Source organism: Neophocaena asiaeorientalis, unplaced genomic scaffold, assembly GCF_003031525.2.
Source record: "Neophocaena asiaeorientalis asiaeorientalis breed wild unplaced genomic scaffold, Neophocaena_asiaeorientalis_V1.1 scaffold136, whole genome shotgun sequence".
NCBI lineage: Eukaryota > Metazoa > Chordata > Mammalia > Artiodactyla > Phocoenidae > Neophocaena > Neophocaena asiaeorientalis.
Genome location: NW_020185333.1, coordinates 1,281,174 through 1,308,402, shown reverse-complemented (window position 1 = coordinate 1,308,402; position 27,229 = coordinate 1,281,174). Strand labels below are relative to the sequence as shown.

General features: G+C 41.5%; 2 protein-coding genes across 10 annotated transcripts in view; one reads left to right on the top strand and one right to left on the bottom strand.

Moving 5' to 3' along the window:
- Positions 1 to 12,979, bottom strand: part of CCDC191 (coiled-coil domain containing 191) — a 102,611-nt gene extending 89,632 nt beyond the window's left edge. For all 7 annotated transcript variants that reach the window (XM_024735390.1, XM_024735391.1, XM_024735393.1 and 4 more), the window contains exons 1-3: positions 12,843 to 12,979; positions 10,335 to 10,373; positions 4,109 to 4,250 (exon numbers count right to left, since the gene is read on the bottom strand). In XM_024735390.1, the coding sequence (XP_024591158.1) occupies positions 4,109 to 4,250; positions 10,335 to 10,373; positions 12,843 to 12,935 (274 nt within the window). In that variant the 5' untranslated portion in view covers positions 12,936 to 12,979. The remainder of the gene's footprint in view (positions 1 to 4,108; positions 4,251 to 10,334; positions 10,374 to 12,842) is intronic.
- Positions 12,980 to 13,229: 250 nt separating this feature from the next.
- QTRT2 (queuine tRNA-ribosyltransferase accessory subunit 2) overlaps positions 13,230 to 27,229 on the top strand; it is a 23,957-nt gene continuing 9,957 nt past the window's right edge. For 2 of the 3 annotated variants that reach the window (XM_024735423.1, XM_024735421.1), the window contains exons 1-6: positions 13,244 to 13,335; positions 17,672 to 17,915; positions 19,748 to 19,968; positions 20,713 to 20,768; positions 22,479 to 22,555; positions 24,509 to 24,721. In XM_024735423.1, coding sequence (XP_024591191.1) covers positions 17,904 to 17,915; positions 19,748 to 19,968; positions 20,713 to 20,768; positions 22,479 to 22,555; positions 24,509 to 24,721 — 579 coding nt within the window. In that variant the 5' untranslated portion in view covers positions 13,244 to 13,335; positions 17,672 to 17,903. Of the gene's footprint in view, positions 13,336 to 17,671; positions 17,916 to 19,747; positions 19,969 to 20,712; positions 20,769 to 22,478; positions 22,556 to 24,508; positions 24,722 to 27,229 lie in introns of all 3 variants that reach the window. The other variant, XM_024735422.1, reaches the window with a different exon arrangement.

Sequence of the window (27,229 nt, the reverse complement as noted above, 5' to 3'; positions counted from 1 at the left end):
GGGTTTTTGTTCTTCTTTCTCTAATTGCTTTAGGTGTAAGGTTAGGTTGTTTATTTGAGATGTTTCTTGTTTCTTGGGGTAGGATTGTATTGCTATAAATTTCCGTCTTACAACTGCTTTTGTTGCATCCCATAGGTTTTGGGTCATCGTGTTTTCACTGTCATTTGTTTCTAGGTATTTTTTGATTTCCTCTTTGATTTCTTCAGTGATCTCTTGGTTATTTAGTAGTGTATTGTTTACCCTCTATGTGTTTGCAGTTTTTACAGATTTTTTCCTGTAATTGATATCTAGTCTCATAGTGTTGTGGTCAGAAAAGATACTTCATATTATCACTTTAAATATGTCCTGCCACTCCCTTCTGGCTTGCAGAGTTTCTGCTGAAAGATCAGCTGTTAACCTTATGGGGATTCCCTTGTATGTTATTTGTTGTTTTTCCCTTGCTGCTTTTAATACTTTTTCTTTGTATTTAATTTATCATAGTTTGATTAATATGTGTCTTGGCGTGTTTCTCCTTGGATTTGTCCTGTATGGGACTCTCTGCTCTTCCTGGACTTGATTGATTATTTCTGTTCCCATATTAGGGAAGTTTTCAACTATAATCTCTTCAAATATTTTCTCAGTCCCTTTCTTTTTCTCCTCTTTTTCTGGGACCCCTATAATTAGAATGTTGGTGCATTTAATGCTGTCCCAGAGGTGTCTGAGACTGTCTTCAGTTCTTTACATTTTTTTTTCTTTATTCTGCTCTGCGGTAGTTATTTCCACTATTTTATCTTGCAGGTCACTTATCTGTTCTTCTTTCTCAGTTACTCTGCGAACTGAGAAAGTTGATTTCTTTTAGAGAATTTTTAATTTCATTTATTGTGTTGTTCATTGTTGTTTGTTTTCTCTTTAGTTCTTGTAGGTCCTTGTTAAATGTTTCTTGTATTTTCCACATTCTATTTCCAAGATTTTGGATCATCTTTCCTATCATTACTCTGAATTCTTTTTCAGGTAGACTGCCTATTTCCTCTTCATCTGTTTGGTCTGGTGGGTTTTTATCTTGCTCCTTTATCTGCTGTGTGTTTTTCTGTCTTCTCATTTTGCTTATCTTACTGTGTTTGGGGTCTCCTTTTTGCAGGCTGCAGGTTCTTAGTTCCCGTTGTTTTTGGTGCCTGCCCCCAGTGGCTAAGGTTGGTTCAGTGGGTTGTGTAGGCTTCCTGGTAGAGGGGACTGGTGTCTGTGTTCTGGTGGATGAGGCTGGATCTTGTCTTTCTGATGGGCAGGACCGCATCCAGTGATGTGTTTTGGGGTGTCTGTGACCTTATTATGATTTTAGGCAGTCTCTCTGCTAATGGTTGGGGTTGTGTTCCTGTCTTGCTACTTGTTTGGCATAGGGTGTCCAGCACTGTAGCTTGCTGTTCACTGAGTGGAGCTGGATGTTAGTGTTGGGTTGGAGATTTCTGGGAGAGCTTTCACTGTTTGATATTACATGGAGCGGGGAGGTCTCTGGTGGACCAATGTCCTGAACTTAGCTCTCCCGCCTCAGAGGCACAGGCCTGACATCTGGCTGGAGCACCAAGACCATGTCAGACACATGGCTTAGAAGAAAAAGTAGAAAAAAAGAAGGAAAGAAAGAAAAAATATAATAAAATAAACTTATTAAAATAAAAAATAATTTTAAAATTATTAGAAATAAAAAAAATTTTAAAGAAAGAAAAAAAGAAAGAAAGAAGAGAGCAACCAAACCAAAAAACAAAGCCACCAATGAGAACCAGTGCTAAAAATTATACTAAAAACAAACAAACAAACAGAAATTTAGGACAAATGATAAAAGCAAAGCTATGAAGACAAAATCACAGAAAGAGGCATACACATACACACTCACAAAAAGAGAAAAAGGAAAATATGTATATATATATAAAAAGAAAAAAGGAAGAGAGCAACCAAATCAATAAAACAAATCTAACAATGATAATAAACTCTAAATACTAAGCTACGATAAACATAAAACAAAAAACAAATTAGATGCAGAAAGTAAACTCCAAGTCTACAGTTGCTCCCAAAGTCCACTGCCTCAATTTTGGGATGATTTGTTCTTTTCAGGTATTCCAGAGATGCAGGGTACATCAAGTTGATTGTGGAGATTTAACCTGATGCTCCCGAGGCTGCTGGGAGAAATTTCCCTTTCTCTTCTTTGTTCGCACAGCTCCTGGGGTTCAGCTTTGGATTTTGCCACACCTCTGCGTGTAGGCCGCCAAGGGCATATGTTTCCTGCTCAGACAGGACGGGATTAAAGTAGCAGTTGATTAGGGGGCTCTGGCTCACTCAGGCTTGGAGGAGGGAGAGGTTCAGAATGCAGGGTGAGCCTGCAGTGGCAGAGGCTAGTGTGATGTTGCAACAGCCTGAGGCGTGCCGTGTGTTCTCCTGGGGAAGTTGTCCCTGGATCTCAGGACCCTGGCATTGGTGGGCTGCATGGGCTCCCAGGAGGGGAGGTGTGGATAGTGATCTGTGCTTGCACACAGGCTTCTTGGGGGCTGCAGCAGCAGCCTTAGCATTTCATGCCCGTCTCTGGGGTCCGCGCTGGTAGCCATGGCTCACTCCCGTCTCTGGAGCTTGTTTAGGCAGTGCTCTGAATCTCCTCTCCTCGCGTACCCCAAAACAATGGTCTCTTGCCTCTTAGGCAGTTCTAGACTTTTTCCCGGACTCCCTCCCGGCTAGCTGTGGTGCACTAACCCCTTCAGACTGTGTTCACGCAGCCAACCCCAGTCCTCTCCCTGGGATGTGACCAAAGCCCAAGCCTCAGCTCCCAGCCCCCAGCCACCCCGGCGGGTGAGCAGACAAGACTTTTGGGCTGGTGAGGGCTGGTTGGCACTGATCCTATGTGTGGGAATCTCTCTGCTTTGCCCTCTGCATCACTGTTGCTGCACTCTCCTCCGTGGCTCTGAAGCTTCCCCCCGCCAGCCCCCGTGTCCACCAGTGAAGGGGCTTGCTAGTGTGTGGGAACTTTTCCTCCTTCATAGATCCCTTCCTGAGGGGCAGGTCCCATCCCTATCCTTTTGTCTCTGTTTATTCTTTTTTCTTTTGCCCTACCCAGGTACATGGGCAGTTTCTTGCCTTTTGGGAGGTCTGAGGTCTTCTGCCAGCATTCAGTAGGTGTTCTGTAGGAGTTGTTCCACATGTAGATGCATTTCTGATGCATTTGTGGGGAGGAAGGTGATCTCCACGTCTTACTCCTCCGCCATCTTGAAGGTCTCTCTGTACTTTAATTCTTGATGCCACCTTTCCCACTGCCTGGGATGCTCTTCCTCCATCACAGCTCACCTGGCTCTTTCTTGTTATTCAGGTCCAAACTTGGATGACTTATCACTAACTGACCATTTAGTTTTCGTTTTATTTATTCCTACTCTAGAATGTATACTCCATGAAAGCAAGGACTTCATCTCTTGTTCATAACCTGGTCTTCCAGTGCCTAAAATACTACCTGGCACAGAGTAACAATTTAATATATATGTTGAATAAATGAAGAAACAATCTGAAAAACTGGAGACATAAATGATCCAAATGGAAATTGGCTTCCAGGACATGGCATCCTGGCTTTCCTCCTACCTCAGGGGCCTCTCCTTTCCAGTCTTCTTTGCTGGTCCCTCCTGATATTTTCATCCCTAAACAGTGGAGTTCCTCACGGCATCAGTAACTAAAATACTGAATTCCAGAGGAGTAAATGTTTTGTGGAGGCAGGGAGGTGAGGTCAGCTTTAGACTCTCTTCATAAGGAACAAAGTTGATTTATAAACTAGTGGTCAGATTATCTATATGATAGTAGATCAAGTTAACAAGCTGCCCTCTGTGCCACAGGATTAATATCTTACACTTACTAGATAACTGTGTTATGTCAAAACTGCCTCTGGATGTGGTTCTACTTCAAGAGACAAAATAAGCCTTAAATGTAAACTGACTTGTAATATTGGAGTTAGAGTAAATTACCTTCAGGGAAGTAGAAACAAAGAAAAATTAAGAACAAGAGAAAGAAAAGCTTTCATTTCATACTTTGAAATACATTATGAGTTACACTTTAGTAAGTTGTACTCCAAAGAATTGTTAACATCGCAGCAAAAAATGTATTCTCTTACCTTCTGCATAGACTTCATCATGATCCTCTATTTGCTCAGGTGTTTCCAAATCTACAATTTGGTTCCAAAGCCTTCTGGATAAATCTGAATTTCCAGCAGAAAATGCTTTTGAAACTGCAAATTCTGAAGTTTTCTCCACTCTCTTTAAAGAAAAGAAAAAAATCCACTAAGATGACAGCTTTCTTCAGGGTTAAAGAATTTCTCTCATATTTAAGAATCTGATTTTCTACCAACTACCAAGATACTTTCATTTTTCCATTTTTAAAGGAACTCTGAGGTTTAAACATCCACCCTAAATAATTTCATTCATTAAGTATGCAATTAATTACAGTATTTTACCAAGTTTTAACAGGTGTTCACAATGTTTATATTTGAACAAAAGGTAATTTAAGCTTTAGATAACTTTTGTTTAGAGCATTAGTAATGGGATCCTGACACCTGGATATTTTATTTTAAAAAATATATAATATTTTATTAGTTTCCATGTCACTAGGACTTGCATATGAATATGAACCACAGGCAGGTAGCTACACTTCCTCAAATTACTACCTCTGAAAGGAACTTCCCATCATATATTAGGGAAACTGTAAGTTCAAAAAAAGTGGGATAAACAGAGTCATTGAACTGCAGTAATCAGGAATATTTTAACTCAACAGTGAGAATCTAGTAAAAGTATGGCCAAATTCACAGGAACGGGGAAGGGATTAGCAGAGGTGGTCAAACTCCTGGCGTTTTGGTTTACCTGCATGGTATAAAAAGTGTATTTTACAATTAACCCCCGACTTCACCCCTCACCCCACAAGCTGGTTTTTCTCCATGCCTGTTGTGTTCCTAGCCTTCCAGCTCAGGTAGTGACAACTCTATTCTTTCAGTTCATCAGGACAAAAATCTTGGAGGCTTTCTTGAATCCACTCTCTGTTATCCCACACATAATCTGTCAGGAAATCTGTTGACTCTAATTTCAAAATATATCCAGAAGATGACCCCTTCTTGTTACCTCCAGTGCTATCACCCTGGTCCAAGGCACCACTGTCTCTTGACACGTTTTCTGGAATAGTCTCCCACCACAGCAGCCAGAGAAGCCCTTTTAAAATGAAAGCTGTCTCCTGCTAACTACACTCAAAACCCGTCAATGGTTCCCTAGCTCCCTCAGAACAAAAGCCGAAGTCCTCATGACGCACTCCGTGGTCCTCCAACGTCAGGCCCTTTGTGAGCTCTCTAAGCTCGCTGGCCGCTCCTGCCACTGCTCACTCTACCTCAGCCACTCTGACTTCCTTGTTTATTCCTCCTTAAACGTGCCAAGTGCATTCCCACCTCAGCCTCTGTGCTTTCTTCCCCTCTGACTGCTCTCCTCCAGAAGGCTGTACTACTCTTTCCCTCCCCTCCTCAAGTTTTTACTCAAATGTCACCTTCGTAGCAAGGCCCGCTCTGACTACCCCTTAAAGAATTGTAAACACCCGCCTCCTGGCTCTCCCAGTTTCCCTCGGCAGTTCTGACTTTCTCTGTAGCACTTATGACCTTATAACATATTTTATCGTTTATTGTCTCCCCTAACTCGAACATAAGCAGGGATTTTTGTCTTTTTCATGTGTGAAACCCCTAGCACCTAAAACAGTGCTTGGTATATAACAGATGCCCCATCAGTTTGACTATGTTAAAGAGTTATTCAAAAAAGCCACACTTTCCCATAGTTTCCGTTGTTGTCTGACCTATTTTGAAAATGATTTTTCCTCATGCCCTTCGTGGAAAGACTGGTAGTACAACTGTCAAAACGTGCCATGGGCTTTGCCTTTTAAACTCTCAAAGGTTTCGTATACTAAGTTTGAATTAGACAGAAGCACAGGAATAAAGTTGAAAAGGCAAGGGTAACTTGAAAAAGATGTAGAAAATAGAACATATGGGAAAAGATATGAATCAGAAGAAAAATGATCTAATCAGGGTTAGAGTCAAGAAAGTATCATTTACTCTTTATGAGGTCACTCTGGAGAGATCTGTTTCCCACATTATCTTTCCATATATGTCCCCCTCTTCCATTTTGAGTGAGTGGTCCACTCAAGTGGATTTGGAAATCTTGGTTCTAGAAGTTGTAACAGTTTAGGGTACATCCAGAGTTGGAATATATTAGGGAATAAAATCAGACAAGAAGACAGAGGAGTGAACAGAGAGGTATTAAGAGAAGCAAGAGGGGGGCTTCCCTGGTGGCGCAGTGGTTGAGAGTCTGCTTGCCGATGCAGGGGACACGGGTTCGTGCCCCGGTCCGGGAAGATCCCACATGCCGCAGAGCGGCTAGGCCCGTGAGCCATGGCCGCTGAGCCTGCGCGTCCGGAGCCTGTGCTCCGCGACGGGAGAGGCCACAACAGTGAGAGGCCCGCATACCAAGAAAAAAAAAAAAAGAGAAGCAAGAGGAAACAGTGTCACGAAAAGGTAATGGAGGAGAGAATTTCTAGAATAAAAAAGTGATAACTAGAATAAAAAAATGATAACTGTATCAAACAGACCTGAAAAAGTTTGAGGACAAAGAACGGACCACTGGATTTACTCAGGAAGTCATTTATGACAACTTTCTGTGGAGTGGTAAGAAGTAGAAACTGAAGGAAAATAATTTTGGACACAAAAGGATAATAAAAACACAAAGGCAAGGAGTCCAGGCTATACATCCAAAGATACTGGAAAGGAAAAAGAAATAGTATGGCAAATCAGAATGGACTGCATGGTGAAATGAGAACTTCTTGATTTTTTTCTAGATGGGAGATTTGAGGGTATAATGGAGAGCTACTGCAGAAGTTTTAGAGGAATGATAAAATCTAACCAAGTCAAGCTGGCTGACAACAGCATGAAAGAGGAAAATGGTGCAGACAAGTCACAGCAGAATTTTATCCTTTTATTTTACCCAAATCTTCCCCTCTGGAGGAGACAGTGACTAAATATACAATTAAGCCCTGCAAAGGCTTGGCATTCTGGCTTTCAACACTGACACGCAAGCTGAGCCTGATGGAGACTCAGAAGTGGGCTTCCTAGAGGTTAGCCTCCATGACAGTGGACCCATTTTATTGTCTTCTAAGTCAGGCCTTCTGCAGGAGCCAGGAAGCTTCCCTGGCCCCATTTATATGAGTGCCCCACGCCATGAGCTTCCACTGCATCCTTAATTCTCCCAACAATTTAAAGTAAGTTCTTTAGCCCCCCACTGGACTATAAACTCTGGGAGGGCAGAAACTGTACCTGCCCCATGCACTGTTTTACTTCCGGTGCCCAACACAGTGGGCTAGTACTTGGCAGGAACTTAATAAATACTGGCTGGATGAAAAAATGGTTAACAGTGATTATATCTGTCCTAGGTTCCACCCGGCCTGGTGCTCATAATGCCTGTCAATTTTGATAAGTAATAGCTCTTCAAAATACTACCAGGCAGAAGGATATTTTCCCAGGAAGATACTGCATGATTTTGAAACAGGTGGTGCACAAATGAGTGTTTTTACTCAAATGTCACCTTCGTAGCAAGGCCCGCTCTGACTACCCCTTAAAGAATTGTAAACACCCGCCTCCTGGCTCTCCCAGTTTCCCTCGGCAGTTCTGACTTTCTCTGTAGCACTTATGACCTTATAACATATTTTATCGTTTATCGTCTCCCCTAACTCGAACATAAGCAGGGATTTTTGTCTTTCTCATGTGTGAAACCCCTAGCACCTAAAACAGTGCTTGGTATATAACAGATGCCCCATCAGTTTGACTATGTTAAAGAGTTATTCAAAAAAGCCACACTTTCCCATAGTTTCCGTTGTTGTCTGACCTATTTTGAAAATGATTTTTCCTCATGCCCTTCGTGGAAAGACTGGTAGTACAACTGTCAAAACGTGCCATGGGCTTTGCCTTTTAAACTCTCAAAGGTTTCGTATACTAAGTTTGAATTAGACAGAAGCACAGGAATAAAGTTGAAAAGGCAAGGGTAACTTGAAAAAGATGTAGAAAATAGAACATATGGGAAAAGATATGAATCAGAAGAAAAATGATCTAATCAGGGTTAGAGTCAAGAAAGTAGCATTTACTCTTTATGAGGTCACTCTGGAGAGATCTGTTTCCATTATCTTTCCATATATGTCCCCCTCTTCCATTTTGAGTGAGTGGTCCACTCAAGTGGATTTGGAAATCTTGGTTCTAGAAGTTGTAACAGTTTAGGGTACATCCAGAGTTGGAATATATTAGGGAATAAAATCAGACAAGAAGACAGAGGAGTGAACAGAGAGGTATTAAGAGAAGCAAGAGGGGGGCTTCCCTGGTGGCGCAGTGGTTGAGAGTCTGCTTGCCGATGCAGGGGACACGGGTTCGTGCCCCGGTCCGGGAAGATCCCACATGCCGCAGAGCGGCTAGGCCCGTGAGCCATGGCCGCTGAGCCTGCGCGTCCGGAGCCTGTGCTCCGCGACGGGAGAGGCCACAACAGTGAGAGGCCCGCATACCAAGAAAAAAAAAAAAAAGAGAAGCAAGAGGAAACAGTGTCACGAAAAGGTAATGGAGGAGAGAATTTCTAGAATAAAAAAGTGATAACTAGAATAAAAAAATGATAACTGTATCAAACAGACCTGAAAAAGTTTGAGGACAAAGAACGGACCACTGGATTTACTCAGGAAGTCATTTATGACAACTTTCTGTGGAGTGGTAAGAAGTAGAAACTGAAGGAAAATAATTTTGGACACAAAAGGATAATAAAAACACAAAGGCAAGGAGTCCAGGCTATACATCCAAAGATACTGGAAAGGAAAAAGAAATAGTATGGCAAATCAGAATGGACTGCATGGTGAAATGAGAACTTCTTGATTTTTTTCTAGATGGGAGATTTGAGGGTATAATGGAGAGCTACTGCAGAAGTTTTAGAGGAATGATAAAATCTAACCAAGTCAAGCTGGCTGACAACAGCATGAAAGAGGAAAATGGTGCAGACAAGTCACAGCAGAATTTTATCCTTTTATTTTACCCAAATCTTCCCCTCTGGAGGAGACAGTGACTAAATATACAATTAAGCCCTGCAAAGGCTTGGCATTCTGGCTTTCAACACTGACACGCAAGCTGAGCCTGATGGAGACTCAGAAGTGGGCTTCCTAGAGGTTAGCCTCCATGACAGTGGACCCATTTTATTGTCTTCTAAGTCAGGCCTTCTGCAGGAGCCAGGAAGCTTCCCTGGCCCCATTTATATGAGTGCCCCACGCCATGAGCTTCCACTGCATCCTTAATTCTCCCAACAATTTAAAGTAAGTTCTTTAGCCCCCCACTGGACTATAAACTCTGGGAGGGCAGAAACTGTACCTGCCCCATGCACTGTTTTACTTCCGGTGCCCAACACAGTGGGCTAGTACTTGGCAGGAACTTAATAAATACTGGCTGGATGAAAAAATGGTTAACAGTGATTATATCTGTCCTAGGTTCCACCCGGCCTGGTGCTCATAATGCCTGTCAATTTTGATAAGTAATAGCTCTTCAAAATACTACCAGGCAGAAGGATATTTTCCCAGGAAGATACTGCATGATTTTGAAACAGGTGGTGCACAAATGAGTATGGCAAGTTGCCAAAATGACACTCAGAGGCATGCACCAGAAGTGGTTTAATGGTACTTTCAACTTAAATGGTACTTGGACTCAAAAGTATACGTCTCAGGCCTGGAAGAGACCTCAGAGGTTATCTAACACAATCCACCACCATCCGCCACCCCCACTAAACGCTCAAACATATTCCTCATTAGTCCTAACATTAAGTGACCACTTAGAACCCACTTGAATACCTCTAGTGATAGAAAATCCATCTGTTTATAAGAATGCCCACTCCATTTTTGGATTGCTTTAGTTACTAGAAGATTCTTACTTGTGATGCATGCATAGCTTTTACCTATTGTATTGGTCCCACAGGTCAATGTAACTACAGTACGTTCTTTCCAATTATCTGGGGAAAGCCACAATGTCCTCTCCTAAGGCTTCTCCTCCCCTCCTCCTTTAATCCTCTTCAGATGATCCTCATGGCATTTGAAAGGGATGTCTACCTGTTATCTTGTCATTCATGCTTTTATAGAAGCCAGAAAATCATGAAAATGTACTATAGTACAAAACTAAGGCAACATATATAGTCACATGGGAAGGAAAACAGCAAAATATATGCAAAATGGAGACCTATTAGTATTCCTATTCCATCTGACTATGTGTGACTCTTAATTCTCTTTCTATCTTAATTATGAAATATCCTTACCTTAATCCAGTGTTCCACATTGTCAGGGTCAAACACAGGCTGTAGATAATACATACAGAATATTAGTACCCAGCAATGTATCTATCAACTTTGCCATTTTAATTTGTCTTTCTGGTTGAAGCCTGTGGACAAGCGTCCTTTAGTCTTTCCCCAAAGCATTGCATTAGAAAGTTCAGCAACAAAAAAAATACAGAATGCTGGTAGGATGAAGAAAACACGAAGCCTTCTCTGGAACAACTTCTGACTGCTTTATCTCTTACTTAGGCCCATCTCCAGATTCTGATTTAATTGGTCTGGGGTAGGGCCCATGTGTCAGTATATTTTTAAAGCTCCCCAGGGTTAAGAACCAAGACAGAGGAATGCTACATATAGTATTGCTTATAAAAACCCAAATAAGCACTGATTAATTAGCCAGGTTATCCAAGTGTCATGGAAGCAAATCTGCTTGGAGAAAGGTGTGTGCCTCTCCCCAGACCCCTCTTTTCATGAGTAACTTAGTAACCTAGAGCAAGGATATTGTTTGGTCCAATAAGAAATGGGGGGTAGAGTGAGGGATAACCAATCTTCCACTGTTTTACAGAGCAAAAATAAGGCAGAAATCACATAAATTTCTACCCAGGTCAGTCAGATATTAATCTGAAATTAGAAATCAGACCAGTAGGACACCTGCTTTCTTCACTCTCTGTTAAGTCTCAGAAGTTTGCAGAATTCCCTCTAATAGCAACTTAACAAATAGAGGTATTTGCTTTGCTAATAATTCAGGTGGGTTTTTCAATAAATAAGGGAATATCTAAACGAGCATGCTGACACATACAGGAGGGAAAGGTATAATACTATCCTTCACTTATATAACATTTCCCCTACAAAGCACCTTACAGATAAGTAATTAATGCAGCTGTACTGCTGAATAATTTTGTGGCTGCAACAAAGAAACAGCTGATCCTATTCAAACACAGTTGAACCTCAAGGATCTCTTGTTTTTTACCTTTCTATCCTCTAGGTAGTAACAATGAGCACTAGCAGCAAAAACTTTCCTTTTGGGGTCCCCAAAACTGTCCCCAGTTTTTACCTTTCATCATCAAGTTTATACCCATAACCTACTTTGGATCCAATCTATTATGGAACTGGTACAACAGGAGCAGACTCTGTTTCCAAGTCTCTTTAATGCTCCAGTCTGCACACTCCAGCATCTGGCGCAAGATATTCACCAAGTAAAGTATGTCCAGTGCATTATTTAGCTGGTATATTTAGAATAACCTGCAAGCACAATTGCCTAGGGGCCACAGAAACGCCACATGTCTACCGAATATTTTTTAAGGAGGGGTAACTTAAGGGTGAAAACAGCTGTAAGCTGAGAAGTCCTCCATTTGGTACTCCCATTTACATTTAAAGCATTCATTTTTGTGACTGTTAAAAAAAGTAGTCTGTGGGGCTTCCCTGGTGGTGCAGTGGTTGAGAATCCGCCTGCCAGTGCAGGGGACACGGGTTCGAGCCGTGCTCCGGGAAGATCCCACATGCCGCAAAGCAGCTAAGCCCATGCGCCACAACTACTGAGCCTGCACTCTAGATCCCGCGAGCCACAACTACTGAAGCCCAAGCACCTAGAGCCCGCGCTCCACAACAAGAGAAGCCACTGCAATGAGAAGCCTGCGAACTGCAACGACGAGTAGCCCCCTGTCGCCACAAGTAGAGAAAAGCCCGCGCGCAGCAACGAAGACCCAACGCAGCCAAAAATAAAGAAATTAATTTTAAAAAAAAGTAGTCTGTGTAAAGCACACTCCGTGTGACTGACTTTTCACATGTCATTTACATGTTTCAAGTTTACAGTGGGGTTATCAGTTTTCCATGTCTTTGGATGCTAATGCATCAAAGAAGGTGGCAAATATAAAGAGGATCTATTTTTTGATTGTTTCTATAATTTAGATTTTCAAGTGAATCAAGTATTGATATAGTTAATATCCACTTGCATTTCTGAGTTCATTTTAGATACTTTATGTAAAACTAGAAGGGGAGGAATATGAGGCCGAGGACTTAAGGTGAAGATCTTACCCCTCCAACAAAGAAGTTTCCTATGATTTGCAAAACATTAAAAAAAAAAAAAGAGGAAGAAGAAGAAGAAGAATGAAAGAAAAGAAAAGAAAAAGAAATGAAACTGTGTGGGAACTTCCCTAAAACCAGGAGTGGTGGGGAGCCGGGATAGCTCTCGAATTCTCTTCACCGGGATGGGCACTATCAAGACTCTCCGGTTTTTGAGAAAAGCGTTAGATGGAAACAGTTCTTCCACGACGCTGCCCATCAAAGCCGTAAGGTAACCAAGCCCCAAAGTTCCTAGGCCCCCTTCACTTAGCGCAGTGCTGGCTCTCAGTGGGTCACGGCAGGAGCGGACCAGGTAATGATGCCCCTGGGGCAAGAGGGAGGACGCGCAGGTGGGGCTGCGGCTGGCCTTAGGGCCGGTCCCCGCCTCCCCTCCCCTCTCCTCTCCAAGAGCTCCCGATAGGAATGGATCACCTTGGTGAGACTCGGCTTCCTTGTAAACTGTTTCCATCCATTCAGCCCCGACCTCTCCCTTGAGGAGGTCCTTTTCTGGGGCGCTAGAAGCATTTTCCAGGCTCAGGGCCGGACTTCGGCCAAAGCTGAAACAACCGCTCCTTTGCCTAGACTGCTTCCGGGTCTCTCTGGGAGTTGTAGTTCCTCTGCCCACAAAGACTGCAGGTGTGGGGCGCCGTCGAACCACCACTCCCAGGAGGCTTTGCGCAGGCGGAACGTGTGTGCTCAGTTACCCATGGCGACGGTAGCAGTCCCTCAGTCTTGCAAACACCGAAGCTCATTTTCAATTACCTTTGCCTTTTCCTGGCGCCCGGTGATGACGCAATGCTCCCTGATTGGCTCTGCATCGGAGGCGGTGGTTCAGGGAGCCGAGAATTCTGAAAGCTGGACACGTGGTAGCGAACGGCGAGGAGCTTAAGGGGTCTCACGCCCAAAAAAGTTGGGAGGTTTGCAGGTAAGTGCCCCCTTTTCCTGTTGGTGTGGGAGCTGCTACGCGTAAGGGGAGGCTGCTGCGAGAGAGTCGCGTCGCGTCTAGACGCTTCCTGGTTGTGTTGCGGTAACTGTGATTGTACTGGCGCTATGTCTCTTTCATTTTTCTGGGTCTCCTGGTGGATCCTGGCTTCTGTAAATCCACATTCTCCCAAATCGTGTGAGCCTCACCGCATCTCAGAGAGAAAAGTGTCTCCTTTCGACCGGGCTCTGCTTAAAGGTCAAGTTTCCGTGCGCAAGTTTTTTCTAGACTCCCCAGGATGCTTGGGAGGGTTGGACCGATCTCGAATACCTGATCTAAGCGCTTCGCGAGGTCTGGGGCCCCTGGAGATGGCCCATGGAGTGAAGCTAAATCCATCGTTACTGACTGAGCCTAAGTGTTCCCGGGGACAGTGCATGCTGGGATATGTAGGTTCATAAGGCAGGGTAGAGATTTAGACCCAGCTACTTTGTAGTTGTATGACCTTACGCAACTTGTTTAATAACTCTCGGACCCTCGATTTACTCATCTGCAAAATGGGAGCTATAGTACCTAAAGCATTAGAGTGTGGTACCCATTAAAAAATCAATGTATGTAGAGAACTCTGCCAGGAAACGTAAGCTGAAATAGACTTGAGATTTGTCAAAAAAATCAGGGAAGCTGTGCCCTCAAGACTACTGCAGCAATCACAGGACCTGTTCTGTAACTTGAGTGTTCATCAGAAGGGTGATGGTAGATTAAATTGTGTTACATCCAAGCTATGCAGTATCATGAAGTAGTTATTTTAAAGGGTAAGTTAAATTCTGTGTCTCTTCTTCAGGAAAAATATCCGTTGTGTATTCCTGGGCGAAAAGCAAATTTCAGAGAAGTGCTTATAGTATAGTATATTTGCATTTTTTAAATTAAAAAACACCCTTTCTCATACAAGTATATTTAAATGTTTGTGTGCATATATAGAAAGGTTGTAGAGGTTGGAGGATGGATAGAGGCAGAGAAGGGAGATAAAGGAAGACAAGAAGAGTAATAACAGTATAGCAAAATGGAAAATATGACTGTAACATTATATCTTAACATTACAGTTAATTTGTAAACATTGCATATGTTTATGGACAAGATGGGACTCCTAATAGACTACCAGCCTATTAGAGTACAGCCTCTAAAGGGAGACGTCTATGATTTAAGTGGCTCTGCCACTTTGTAAATGGTCACTTTTTTAGCCTCAGTTTTCTCATCTGTAAAATGCCCGTAATAATAGCATCTGCCTTAGATTGACATGACAGTACATAATAGTGGAGTTAACATGTGAATAACAGGACCTGATACATAGTAAACACCCAATAAATGTTGCTACTGTTGTTGTTATTTCTTTAAATAGGTGAAACTAATTTAACTTTTATTGTGATTACTGACATATTTGGACTTACTCCTGCCGTCTTATTTTGTATTTTCTATTTTTGGTGTGCTTTTTGGTCTCTTTTCCTCTTTTTTTCCCTTAAGTATTAACCAATTTTTCTTGATCCTTCCCTGCCCCTCCCCAGCGGAATGGGAATTATCCATTTTCAGTAATCTTTTAATGCTTACTTAAAAATTTTTAACACGCATACTTAAAGTTTAACATTATTCATGATCTCTCTCCTCCTCCCAAATAGTGTAAGAATTTTAGAATAGTACCTCTGAATAGTTTCCTCCTCATCTTCCATTACTAGTTTCTAGAATTTTAGAGTCCATCATTTCTGTATGTCTTTCTTAGTCAGCTCAGTGCACCATATTGTTTAGAAGTCCTTCAGACTTTTTTTGCATGCATATACAGACAGTGTACAGTGTGTGTTTGTGTGTGCATATTTATAAATATATATACGCAATTTTTCTTTTGCAAAAAATATGTTCACCTAAGCTTGCTCTTTTCCCTCAGTGTATTGTGGTCATCTTTCCGTGACAGTCTGTAGAGAATCCGTTAAGAAACATTAAAAAATCCCTTTTTTCCTAAGGGGATGGAAGGAGGGGAGAAATATGTGGCAATGGAGGTATTAAGATATGTACAATGCTGCCACAAGTGCAGGGAAGCCCTTGTAAAAGCATAGATCTACTTGTCCTTAAAGTGATTAAGAGTTTTTCCATTAACCATTATTTCCAAATGGCTCTTTTAATGGTTTTTTAAGACTTTACCAGGAAGTGAAAATGTAGATGTTTGTATATTGAGAAAAGACAACCCCAGAAATCTTAGAAGAGACTCACAACAAGTGAAAGGGAAAAGGATAATGATATGAAGCCAAATAAAAACCAGTTAATATTTTGGAGACCGTTAGTTTCTTGAGAACGTTGCTTGGATTAATAGACTATATCACTCCAAAAGCATGTTTTAAAAATATGTACATGAGGGCTTCCCTGGTGGCGCAGTGGTTGAGAGTCCGCCTGCCGCTGCCGAAGGGGACATGGGCTCGTGCCCCGGTCCGGGAGGATCCCACATGCCACGGAGCGGCTGGGCCCGTGAGCCACGGCCGCTGGGCCTGCGTGTCCAGAGCCTGTGCTCCGCAGCGGGAGAGGCCACAACAGTGAGAGGCCCGCATACCGCAAAAAATATATATATATGTGTACACGAATATGTGTATGTGTGTATATATTTACATTACTCCATAATAAAAACTTTTTGTGTTCAAGCCCCTAGAAAAAATGTGCAATTATAAAAACACTAACCGCAAATTGATCAGTAATGAGGAAAGGAAAGCTGGGTTCAAAGCTGGACAAAGTTGCATGTTATTTTTTAAATGTTGATTTCCAGCTAAAGTACATTCTCTGATGCTTTCCTCAGATTTCTTCATATTTGCATTCATCCTCACAATACACAGAATCACCAGTAACAATTTATCTATTACAATACTTTAGACGCATTTGTCTACTTTTCCTTGCTTATACTTTTTCCTTTGATGCTGTGTCCATTTACTGTGATTAGGGTAGGACTCTTTAAGAAACCCCAAACAGCAGAATGTGAGTACACAGCATCAGAGTGCCATACTGTGGAGAGAACCAAGTGGGTATTTCTCTCCAGCTGACCTAGTGGGTTCAGTACACTAAGCTAAGGATTTTCAATTTCATCCTTAAAGTTATGGAGGTTAAACTTTTGTGCATTGTATCACAGGAGGACCCATCTCTGCATCTAAGAGCATGGTGGCTGAGGTCCTCTAGAACTACTGTGGACCTGTAATGACAGACCTTGGGTTAAGAATGAAGGAAGCTATTTCTTCAATTGAGGAAAGAGTGGGAAGAGGAGATATGCATATACAGACATTGTATTACTCTCACTTCAAAGATGTAATCAAAAGCTCAGGCCTCTTGGCAGAGACCTGGGTTCTAGACTAAGTCTGATTAATCTTGCTTAGCCTCAGATTTGTTATTGTGGAACGGCAGAGGGGATGGTCCATGAGGAGCCCTCAGTTTGGCGTCTCTGGTAGTAATGGTCAGACTTAACTATTTTCAGCATTTCTAAAGTCTGATGGCAATCATACATTACCTGGGATGTTAAACAGAAGTTTACTAAAGCGCTGTGGTTTGTTGTTTTTACCTGGAATTGAGTTAACTTGACATGGAAAAGCACATTATCTCATGCTTGTCAGCAGCTTTGATTGTCAGTCTTTTATGTTATTTATTAATAAACTGGAAAAATGAAAGGAGGGTTTGATGGGGAGAGATAATAATAAAAATTGGTAGCATTCTAGAATCCTAAACTTCATTTTTCAAACATGCTAATTTTATCCTATGAAGACTCTTCCTACTTTTATATGGATTTAATTTAAAAAATACAACTCCTGTGTACATTTAAACTCTTTACAAAACTTAAGCAGCTCAGATGAGACAGAACTTTTGGAGTAAGGGGAGGAACCAGCAAATTCTTCTCTCTAGGCCTTTCTGAAAACACGCGGGACAATGCAGTGTCTTCCATTCTCAGATGTGTGTGAGGGTAGTGAGCACTAAGTTGTTGCATTATTAGTAATCTTGGTCCATTAAATTTTCATTAGTTCTTATTTATGTTTCAAAAACCTATTGTTACATATTTGTTGATTCTAATAGTCAGAATAATAGGGTTGATTTATTAACTTTGAAGTGAATTTCTTACTTTCGTGCTTCCCCCGCTTCAGTTCTCTAGAACTTACTTAGATTGCAAAATACATTCTTTAACTTTGCTACAAATGGCTTCCAAGCTGTTAGTTTAAAAGATTTTTATCACTTGAAACCAGAAGGTTATGTGTATTATTTGATAAATCAATAAGGAGTATGGGGGACTTCCCTGGTGGTCCAGTGGTAAAGAATCCACCTTACAACTCAGGGGACGCAGGTTCGATCCCTAGTCAGGGAAATAAGATCCCTCAAGCCTGCGCACCACAACTACTGAGCTCGCACGCCTCAATGAGAGAACCTGGAGGATACCCACGCGCTCTGAACGCCACCAGCCACAACTAGAGAAAACCCGCACGCCACAACTAGAGAGAAGCCCACGCGCCGCAAGGAAAGATCCCGCATGCCTCAACGAAGATCCCGCGTGCCGCAACTAAGACCCGATGCAGCCAAAAGTAAATAAAATAAATAAATAATAAATAAATAAATCTTTTTTTAAAAAAGGAATATGATTGTATAAACTAATGACTCTTCTTTTATATTTTCTATATTACATTCTCATTAGCCTATAATTATATTTATTTTTTTGGTATAAACTTTCTTTTACTTTAACAGTTTTAATGTGTAATAGCATGGCTTTAAAAAAATAGCTTTTATATTACCCTTTGTTAAAACATAATAACTTTTTTCTCTTAACACTCTCCATTTCTGTGGGTTCCAGTGAGACATTTAATCTTTGTGATAACTTGAAATAATGAAGGTAGAGTCACAGAAAATTGACCAGCCTTTCCCCAAATACTTATACTATTTTTTATAATTCATGTTTAACATGAAATCACTTATTGAACCATACGGAAAGTAGTTATTCTTATTTCTAAAATTCAAAAGACTTAACTATTTTATTTCAATATAAAAATTTATAACTCCCAAAAAAGTAATATATACATCCCTGAATATTTTTTAACTAATGATAAATAATGCTTATTTATTTGGTAACATCTTAAACAATGGTTGACTTTCAGCGTGTGGTTTAGTATAATGCTTAAGAGGATAGGATCTAAGGTTGGAACCTCTCAGAGAGCTGTATTAATTTATCTATTAATAAAACTGGGCCTAGCCTAACTGGCAAAAATTCCAGAGGGTATGGTATCAATACTTGCTGCAGAGACGCTGGTATTTCAAAATGCTGAATATCCAGTGACATTTTGCAAATGATCTGCCATGCCTGGTCACTGAGTTTTACAGGGCATTTAAAGAAGTGCGGCCCATGGGCTTCCCTGGTTGCGCAGTGGTTGGGAGTCCGCCTGCCGATGCAGGGGACGCGGGTTCGTGCCCCGGTCCGGGAGGATCCGACATGCCGCGGAGCGGCTGGGCCCGTGAGCCATGGCCGCTGGGCCTGCGCGTCCGGAACCTGTGTTCCGCAGCGGTAGAGGCCGCAGCAGTGAGAGGCCCGCGTGCCACAAAAAAAAAAAAGTGGGGCCCAGGATTTGCTTCACTGAATAATAAATTAACACAGTCCAACAAAATAATTGACCATGTTTTCTGATTTTTTTCCCTGTGTATCTGTGGAATTTAGAAAGTATATCTTTTTTGTTAATCAAATATTTTTCCTTCCCAATTATAAGAATAATGAAACGTTGCTTACGAATTGTATGGATGCCCACACAGTTTCTCACCTCTGTTTGGACACTGTATAAGAACAAAGTTGGAGAATAATCCCACCTCTCTGACATAACCTCTGTTTATCTTTTGATGTATGTTCTTCCATATATTTTAATAAACAGCAGAATGCTGTTTTGGAATCTGTTTTCTTCATTTAATTACATATTAGGAAAAATTGCTATGTTGCCTAGTATTCTCTCAAATTAGAGAAAGAAAAAAAATAGATCAAATCAGTAATCAGTATTTCCTAAGCAGTATGACCTTTCTCTATACACATTTTCATGGCTGAGAGCAATCCTTGGCTTCACAGTGCTCTTTCCATGATTAGTCTTTACTTCTGTCCTTCTGTTTGTTTGGTTTCCATCAGCTCAGACAAAATTTCCATGACTGAATTTAAATGTGGTTGATGTCATCATATTGTGCTGGGACTTTGGGGAAGGTGTCTTATTCTCTGTGTCTTTTCCCATTCCCCTATTCCTGATATCTAAAAAAATCCTAGACTGGGATAGCAAACATGCTATCTTTTTTTTTTTTTTTTTTTTTTTTTTTGTAGTTTGCTTGGGAAAATGTTTAGCTTTTAGATGTCATGGAACTCCTTCTGAATGTAATGTACTTTTCTTATCAGGACTTAGAGGAACCCCTTAGGATGAAGCTAAGTCTTACCAAGGTGGTTAATGGCTGTCGCCTAGGAAAAATTAAAAACCTAGGCAAAACAGGGGACTGCACCATGGACATTCCAGGCTGCCTTCTGTACACCAAGACTGGCTCTGCCCCACACCTGACCCATCACACACTGCATAAAATCCACGGGGTTCCTGCCATGGCTCAGCTTACACTGTCATCACTGTAAGTATGAGACCTGATCATTCACATGTCAACTCTGGCAGCAGCTTGGTTACCTTAATAAGGTGTGATAAAGAGAAAGACTTTTTTGCTTACGTGCAAAATCTGTGGGTTTTTTAGAATGAAATCAGAAGAGAGATATCAAATATTGTACATCATCTGGCCCTAATCTGGAATCATGGGCCAGACCTACGTGATAGAGCTGCTTCACTTTTCCATACCGCCCTCATTGCCACTGCTCCCAGGGGTGACAGGGCCTGGAATGCTCTATGAGGGCTAAACTTGGAACCTAGGGGCTGTCTTCACGCACCAGCCTCAAAGTTTTCTGTCTCTGTACATGTTCTACTCTAGGGAAACAACTAAGGAGTGAGATCATTTTGTGTAATGTACATACTGACCTCATCCCTAATTGAAGAATCTGCTATAAGATCAAATAACTCTGTAAGATTGTGTTAATAACAGTGATTTTAAAGGGACAAGGGAAAGAAGAAAATCTAGATATTCTGAGGCCATTGCTCTTTGCCAATTTCTCCTCTCACAGAACCACTTGCAAATTGAAGAGCTTTGCTCTGGCTGATGAACCCAACCTAATGAGTGGGGACTCTTGAGTAATGGTGTACTTGGTGGTTTGAAACTACATTTACTGTCACGTAGCTTGTTTGGGTGAGCAGAGGGCTTCAGTTGTTGCATAGAGTATCTGTAGAATGATTCATTATTATGTTACATAGTTTTCTGTTTTCCTTACAGGGCAGAACATTACGAAGTCTTGGCAGAATATAAGGAAGGAGTTGGAAAGTTTATAGGTAAAAATTAATCAAGTTATTTGTGTGTGCCTTGTGGTGTATTAATTTGGAGGTTGGAGATGCTGTTTATTCTTTAATCCTTCATCCATACATTTATTTATTCATTAATTTAATAAGCATTTAATGAGTATCTAAGAACGAGGAACGCCTTTGAACTGGGGATTCAAAGATGAGTGAGAAACAGCTGCTGCCCTTGTGAAACTCAGAGCCTAGTTGGGATAAAGATAAACAGGTAATTCTAGTAGAGCGTGGTGACTACATTTACAGGATCAGGTGTAGATACATGTATCATGAGAGCCCAGAGGAAGGAACACATAACCTGCTGTTGGGTCCATGTGGAAGGAGGTCAGAATAAAGGAAGTATTCTTGACAAAGAAGATGACGGGGCGCCTTAGCTGGGTCAAGGAAGAGTAGGAGTTAGCCAGGTCAGGAGGTGGGTGCAGTGGTGGTGGTAGACAGGTGTGAGCAGACACTCCAGGCAAAGAGCAAAGACCTAGAGGTGAAGGACTGCATGGGACACACCTAAGATCCAAAGCGGGCTTGTCATGTTTGCGCCTAAAACATAAGGCAGAGGATGAAGAGTCTATATTCAGCTATATTCTGATACGTTAATATTATCTTCTGTTCCAGAAATAGGATTTTGAATGCTGATCTCTGTGTCCATTTATTTATAGGAAAAGCTTAGCAGGGACAGCCAGAGAACCAATTCTTCTGTAGACCATTTTCTCTTGAAGCTTTTTCGCAATATCTAGGACTCACTTAAATGAATGAAAATCCTGCTTCCATTGGTTGTTCAGTCCTCTGCTTCTGGGGGAAACTGCATGACAACTTGGTTGTCACAAGGACCTGTGTTTCAGGAGAGGAATTTATATAATATCGTTTTTCTTGATCTGAGACCATTTTTAATAACCAGCTTTAAAGTATACGAGTGTATAATTAAGTGAAAATAGCTAATATAAGCTTTGTAGAGATAATTGTAATAATTGAAATTGTAGACAATAAGGTGGAGAACTGCAGAGATTTTTGTTTGCTTTATATTTTTGGTCTTTTTTTCAGCAAAATTCTATTTTTTTTCTTATGAAAATGCAGCATATGAAATTTAAGTACATATGGCTTAGTAAACTTTTTTTGGATTTTTTTTTTTAAACAACTATCTTTTTGATTAAAGAGCCTAAGAAACTGGCATCTTGAGTAAATGAAACTTATTGAAAATGAGATCTATTTGCAATGTCCTACAGCTTTTCTGTAATTCTGTCCCTAGGGACCCATGGTGTGGGCTGGATTTATTATTAATAAGATTACCTATTGACTGTATAATTTCATCTTTCCAGTAGCTAGTTCCCCTTGGATAGTGCCTAGAATGACCATACTTGATATTAAATTCTTCAAAGCAAATCAAGTAGGGTCAACATATCATTAAACACTTTCATTGTATCATACTTCAGGTTATACCTTTCCTTTGTAGCAACTCGCTATGTCTTCAGACATGAACCTTTACATTTAATTCTTCTTTTAGATTAGTAGGTTTCAAAGTAATCTTTTCATTCATGTTGACAGGCCTCCTACAATTCTAAGATAAAGTATGAGAAATTTATTGTGTTTTAGACTTGCTTTATCCAGCAGTACACATTATGAAGCTGCTCTCTGTTACAACACAGTGTAATTGTTGATGTAAGTGCTCTCAAGGGTTCTTTTTTTATGTTTATACAGGCATGCCAGAATCACTCTTGTACTGCTCCCTGCATGATCCAGTCAGCCCTTGCCCAGCTGGTTATGTAACAAATAAGGTATGTTCTCAGAAGGTCCTCCAAGGCTGAAGGTTTTTCTCAGGAAGTCAGCCTATGGGATCTCTCAGCTGCAACGATCCCACTGCTTGGGATGCTGAACCATTCCAGACCCCTTTATGCCTTCTCTTTATTTCTACGACTATAGTGGGATGGTGTGGTTCATAGGAGTTAGAGTGGGGCAGCCCAAGGATAAGGTTAAGGTAAGGACTGTATCCTCAGCTTTTTCATTGTTGCCCAAAATTTGGGAGTAGAGAAAGGTCAAGTACATGCCAAAAAAAGAAATTGCTATGATGGTAGAAAACAATAGTCTTTTGATACCATGCTTTATTTGAAGTTTTAACAACCTCAGGAATAGTGGGGAAAGTTGCTGACAAGTATTATCACATGTATAACTATATATAGTAGAATCTCAGTATAATACTGCTTTTTAGAACAGAATTTGAAAAAGCTGGAGATTTTAGCTCGTGAAAAACAGTATTCAAAGGACTTCCTTAAAAGTTTTAACCTGAGATATGGCCCCATTGCTTTGTCCCTGAAGACAGCATTCTAGAAAAGCTTTAGTATATATTGCCACTTTACAAACAGTTACTTTTCTTGCACCCACTTTCTTGATATCGACAATATCTATTAATCTTACCTAAGGTAACTATTTTAAATTTGTCTTCTGTTTTACACTTCTTTTTATTTTGTAATTTGAATTCAAAAGAAAATATTTTGACCTCGGTTGTCTATTCCATTTATAAGGGAGAAAGGATTCATTTAAACAGTGTTCTTGTGCCAGAATAAAAAGATCATATGTGTCCCCGCATTTATGTCCATCTCTTCTAAGAAGAGAGATGCTGTAGGGAAAGGAGTAACCAAAGGTACATATAGAGATTCTTGTGTACTATGGGATTTATGTCTTTGCACATATTTCTGTATCTAACTCAATCTAGTAAACACTTACTAAACATTAATAATGTGTGAGGCCCCAGACTGTGCGCTTGGGGTACAACCATGAATTCAGATACTCTAGTCAGACATATATACAATGGTGTGATAAGGACTATCTTTTCTTCTTCTTTCTTTTTTCCTTTGTTTGTTTATTTATGGCTGTGTTGGGTCTTCGTTGCTGCTCATGGGCTTTCTCTAGTTGCAGCGAGTGCGGGCTACTCTTTGTGTGGTGCGTGGGCTTCTCATTGCAGTGGTTTCTCTTGTTGCAGAGCACGGGCTCTAGGCGTGCGGGCTTCAGTAGTCGTGGCACATGGGCTCAGTAGTTGTGGCTTGCGGGCTGTAGAGCGCAGGCTCAGTAGTTGTGGTGCACAGGCTTAGTTGTTCCGCAGCATGTGGGATCTTCCCGGACCAGGCATCAAACCCTTGTCGCCTGCATTGGCCGGTGGATTCTTAACCCCTGCGCCACCAGGGAAGCCCCAGGGCTATCTTTTCTGTGAAAGAAATAAATACAAATTGCTGAAAGGTCTTATAAGAGTGAGCAATTGATTATGCCTAGTAACGTTTGGGGAACACAATAGAGTAGATGGTATTTGAACTCTTATGTCTTGAATAGTATTTTACCAGGCAGAGAAGTAGGGGAAGGCCATTTCAGTCAAAAGGAACAATGTGATCAAAGACAGAAGAATTAAAGTCTGTGGTGTATTCAGGAACAGCAGGGGGTGGCAGAGAATGGAAGACTGGGCTTCTGGAAAAGTAATTATAGAATTCTGAGTGCTAACTCAGAAGTTGGCTTGTGTGGCCTTTGAAAGACTCTATCGGAGTGCCTCTGAGCTATCAGGTCCTTAGAGAATTTGGAATATAGTATAGGAAACCTCTTTACCCACCGTGTCTAGGATATTGAATTGCCACCATCTCTCCATCTGTAAAGAAGAGTTGAGTTCAGGATTGCTTTGATCATTTTATTATTTTCTTTTTCTTTTCATGTTACTCTTCTGAATCCCTCATCTTGTCCTGTGGCAGTCAGTGTCTGTGTGGGGTGTTGGAGGACGAGTGGAAATGACTGCCTCCAAGTTCATGGCAATTCAGCAGGTCCTTCAGCCAGACTGGTTCCAGTGCCTTTCAGATGGAGAGGCAACTTGTGATGAAGCCACTTCCATAAAGAGAGCCAGAAAGTCTGTTGACCGATCGCTTCTATTCCTGGATAATTGTCTGAAGCTACAGGAAGAGTCAGAGGTAAAGCCGTGCCACTCACCACTCCTTTCTCTTAGAAACTCTCGCTCATTTATGTTCCAAGACACCACCCTTTCTTCTCCTTCTGCTTCTCTGCTCCTCATTTCTTGGTCTCTTACTCTCACCTGATTTTTTTCCTGATTGTTTTATTGCTCTTTAGGATTCTGTCTTAGGCTCTCTTTTCACCCCTCACTATTTGTTCTCCCTGGGCAGCTCCCCTTAGTTTAAATTGCTGAAAATTCTAAAATTGTGTATGTAATGGAGATCACTCTACTTAGCTTCAGAATTACATAAGCACAGGCCTTTGCTAGGTTCTGTCACTAGAGTATTTCTCACATGCACCTCAAACTCAGAGATAACCAAACTCAGCGTCTCCCCTCCTCTCACCTGCTCTTCCTTTGGCTCTCCCTCAATACTCTGTCTCCCTTTGTGGCAGCCCCCAGCTCCTCAGCCCAGAGGTCTGAGGTCTTTCAAGACCCCTTTTAATATCCAAGTAATATTCAGTTTTTCACTCCACCTTGGTTCCAGTTCCCTAAATAAGTCTGGAATGTGCCCCTCCCCACCCTTCTTGTCTCCTTAAGGCACAGTAACCTCATCATCTCATGAGCTGGGGAGGATGAAGCTGTAGCAGTGAATAAAGGATCTTGATAGCAGAGTTAATAAAGCTGGAAAAGGAAGGGTTCATTAGGAGAGAGCAGAGGAGGTGGGAGAACAGGAGATACGACCAGAGGAGAAGCTGTCAGTGTCTGATCATTTATGTAGAGTAATCCTGAGCAACAAGTGGGCCCCACTATGGCAGAAGCGTGCGGGGTTTCAAAAACATCATTATTTTGAGTTTACCAATAAAAAATATAATTTGGCTAATCAAGTTAATATACATGAAATAATTAGAGGAAGCTTACTTGTCGTTCTTAATAGAACTCTCAGTATGGGCAATAAGGGTCCAGCGTGGGGCCATGCCTGTGGGTCTGCATTGTTAGCTCTGCCAACAGTTGTTTGCTCGCAATTGTTTTGAGCCAGTAATTATCCTCGTAGGATAAGTAATGTTTGGATGAGGAGAAAGGGAGGACAGGGCGTGTGACGGGGCATGATTATTAGATGAGCCTCAACTCCCTCTTCTGTGTTAAGTCAGCCTGACCATTTCACATTGTTTCTGTGCGTTGGTCAAATGCAGGGGTCCCTCTCTGTACCCATTATGCTCACGCTATTGTCTTGACATGATTATTGATAGTGCCCCCTTTTACTTTTAAATGTGTCCCGTTTTAGACAATAAATTATATGGTTATAGTTCTTACACCGTGAAAATGAATTTCCCAGATGGGGCTGTACCGGTCACGGAAAGGGGCAGGCCATGTAACTGTCTCCTTTGTATGGCGGCATACATCTTTTCCTCTTCCTGTGATTTCTTCCCCTCTGATTCACTGACTCCTCTTCCTCTGAATGCCCTTAAATGTTGAAGCTCCCCAAGGTTCTGTTGTCGGCTTTCTTTCCTTCTCCATGCATTCCGTAGGCCAGGGATGGCAAATGAGTTCCATCTCAAGGTGCTTGGAGCTGCTCCCAGGTGCAGCGGGGTGAGGGCGGCCCGCTGGCTGGCTCTGTCTGCCATGGCAGCAGGCGTGGGGAGTGGCAGCACTCTGTCAAGCACCTACCGTTCTCTCTAGGCTGGGCAGTCACACTTTATATACATATCCCTGACTTTCGGTCCGTATGTTCAGTGGCTAATACCTCAAACCCAGAATGCACGGAAGAGAATAATCATCTTGCCTCACCCTCCACTGTTTTCTTAGGATTCCCTGTCGTTGCTCCTCTCATCATCTCCCTGGACTTCTGAAATTGGAGCCAGGAGTCCTCCTAGATTTTTGTCTTCATCCTCTCCCCAGGCAACTAATCGGTCAGGTTGAGTTGATTGTACCTCCTGATGAGCTTTCAAATCCTCTTTCTCCTCTTCCCCCCCCCCCCCCCCCCCGCCACTGCCTTAGTCCAGATCTTCTTCGTCTTTCCCTGGATGATTAAAGTCGTCTCCTACCCCATCCTACCCTCCCCTCATTCATTCTCCGCGTAGCAGATGAAATGTTCTTTCTGGAGGAGTAGACTGATTGTATTCCTCCTACTTAAACCAAAAAGCAAAATTCCCTCTTTATAGCCTTCCAGACTCCCTCCCCATCCCTCTCTTCTACCAGAGAGCCACTGTTGATTGGTGTTTTTCCCTGCAAACCTTTTTACAGTTCCATACACATAACTATTACACATATGCATGCCTATATGTAGTTTTTATTACACGAATATGATCATCTATTCAAAAATTTGCTTGTTTTTGTTTAACAATATCTTGAAACTCTTTTCCTGTCAATGTATATGTTAATATATGTTCTGCTTTCTTTTTAAAACAGCTATATAGGAAGCCTACTATGAACATATTATATTGATACTTTACTTGAGCCTTTACTCTATTTTTTTTTTTTTTTTTTTTTTTTATACGCGACGCGGGCCTCTCACTGTTGTGGCCTCTCC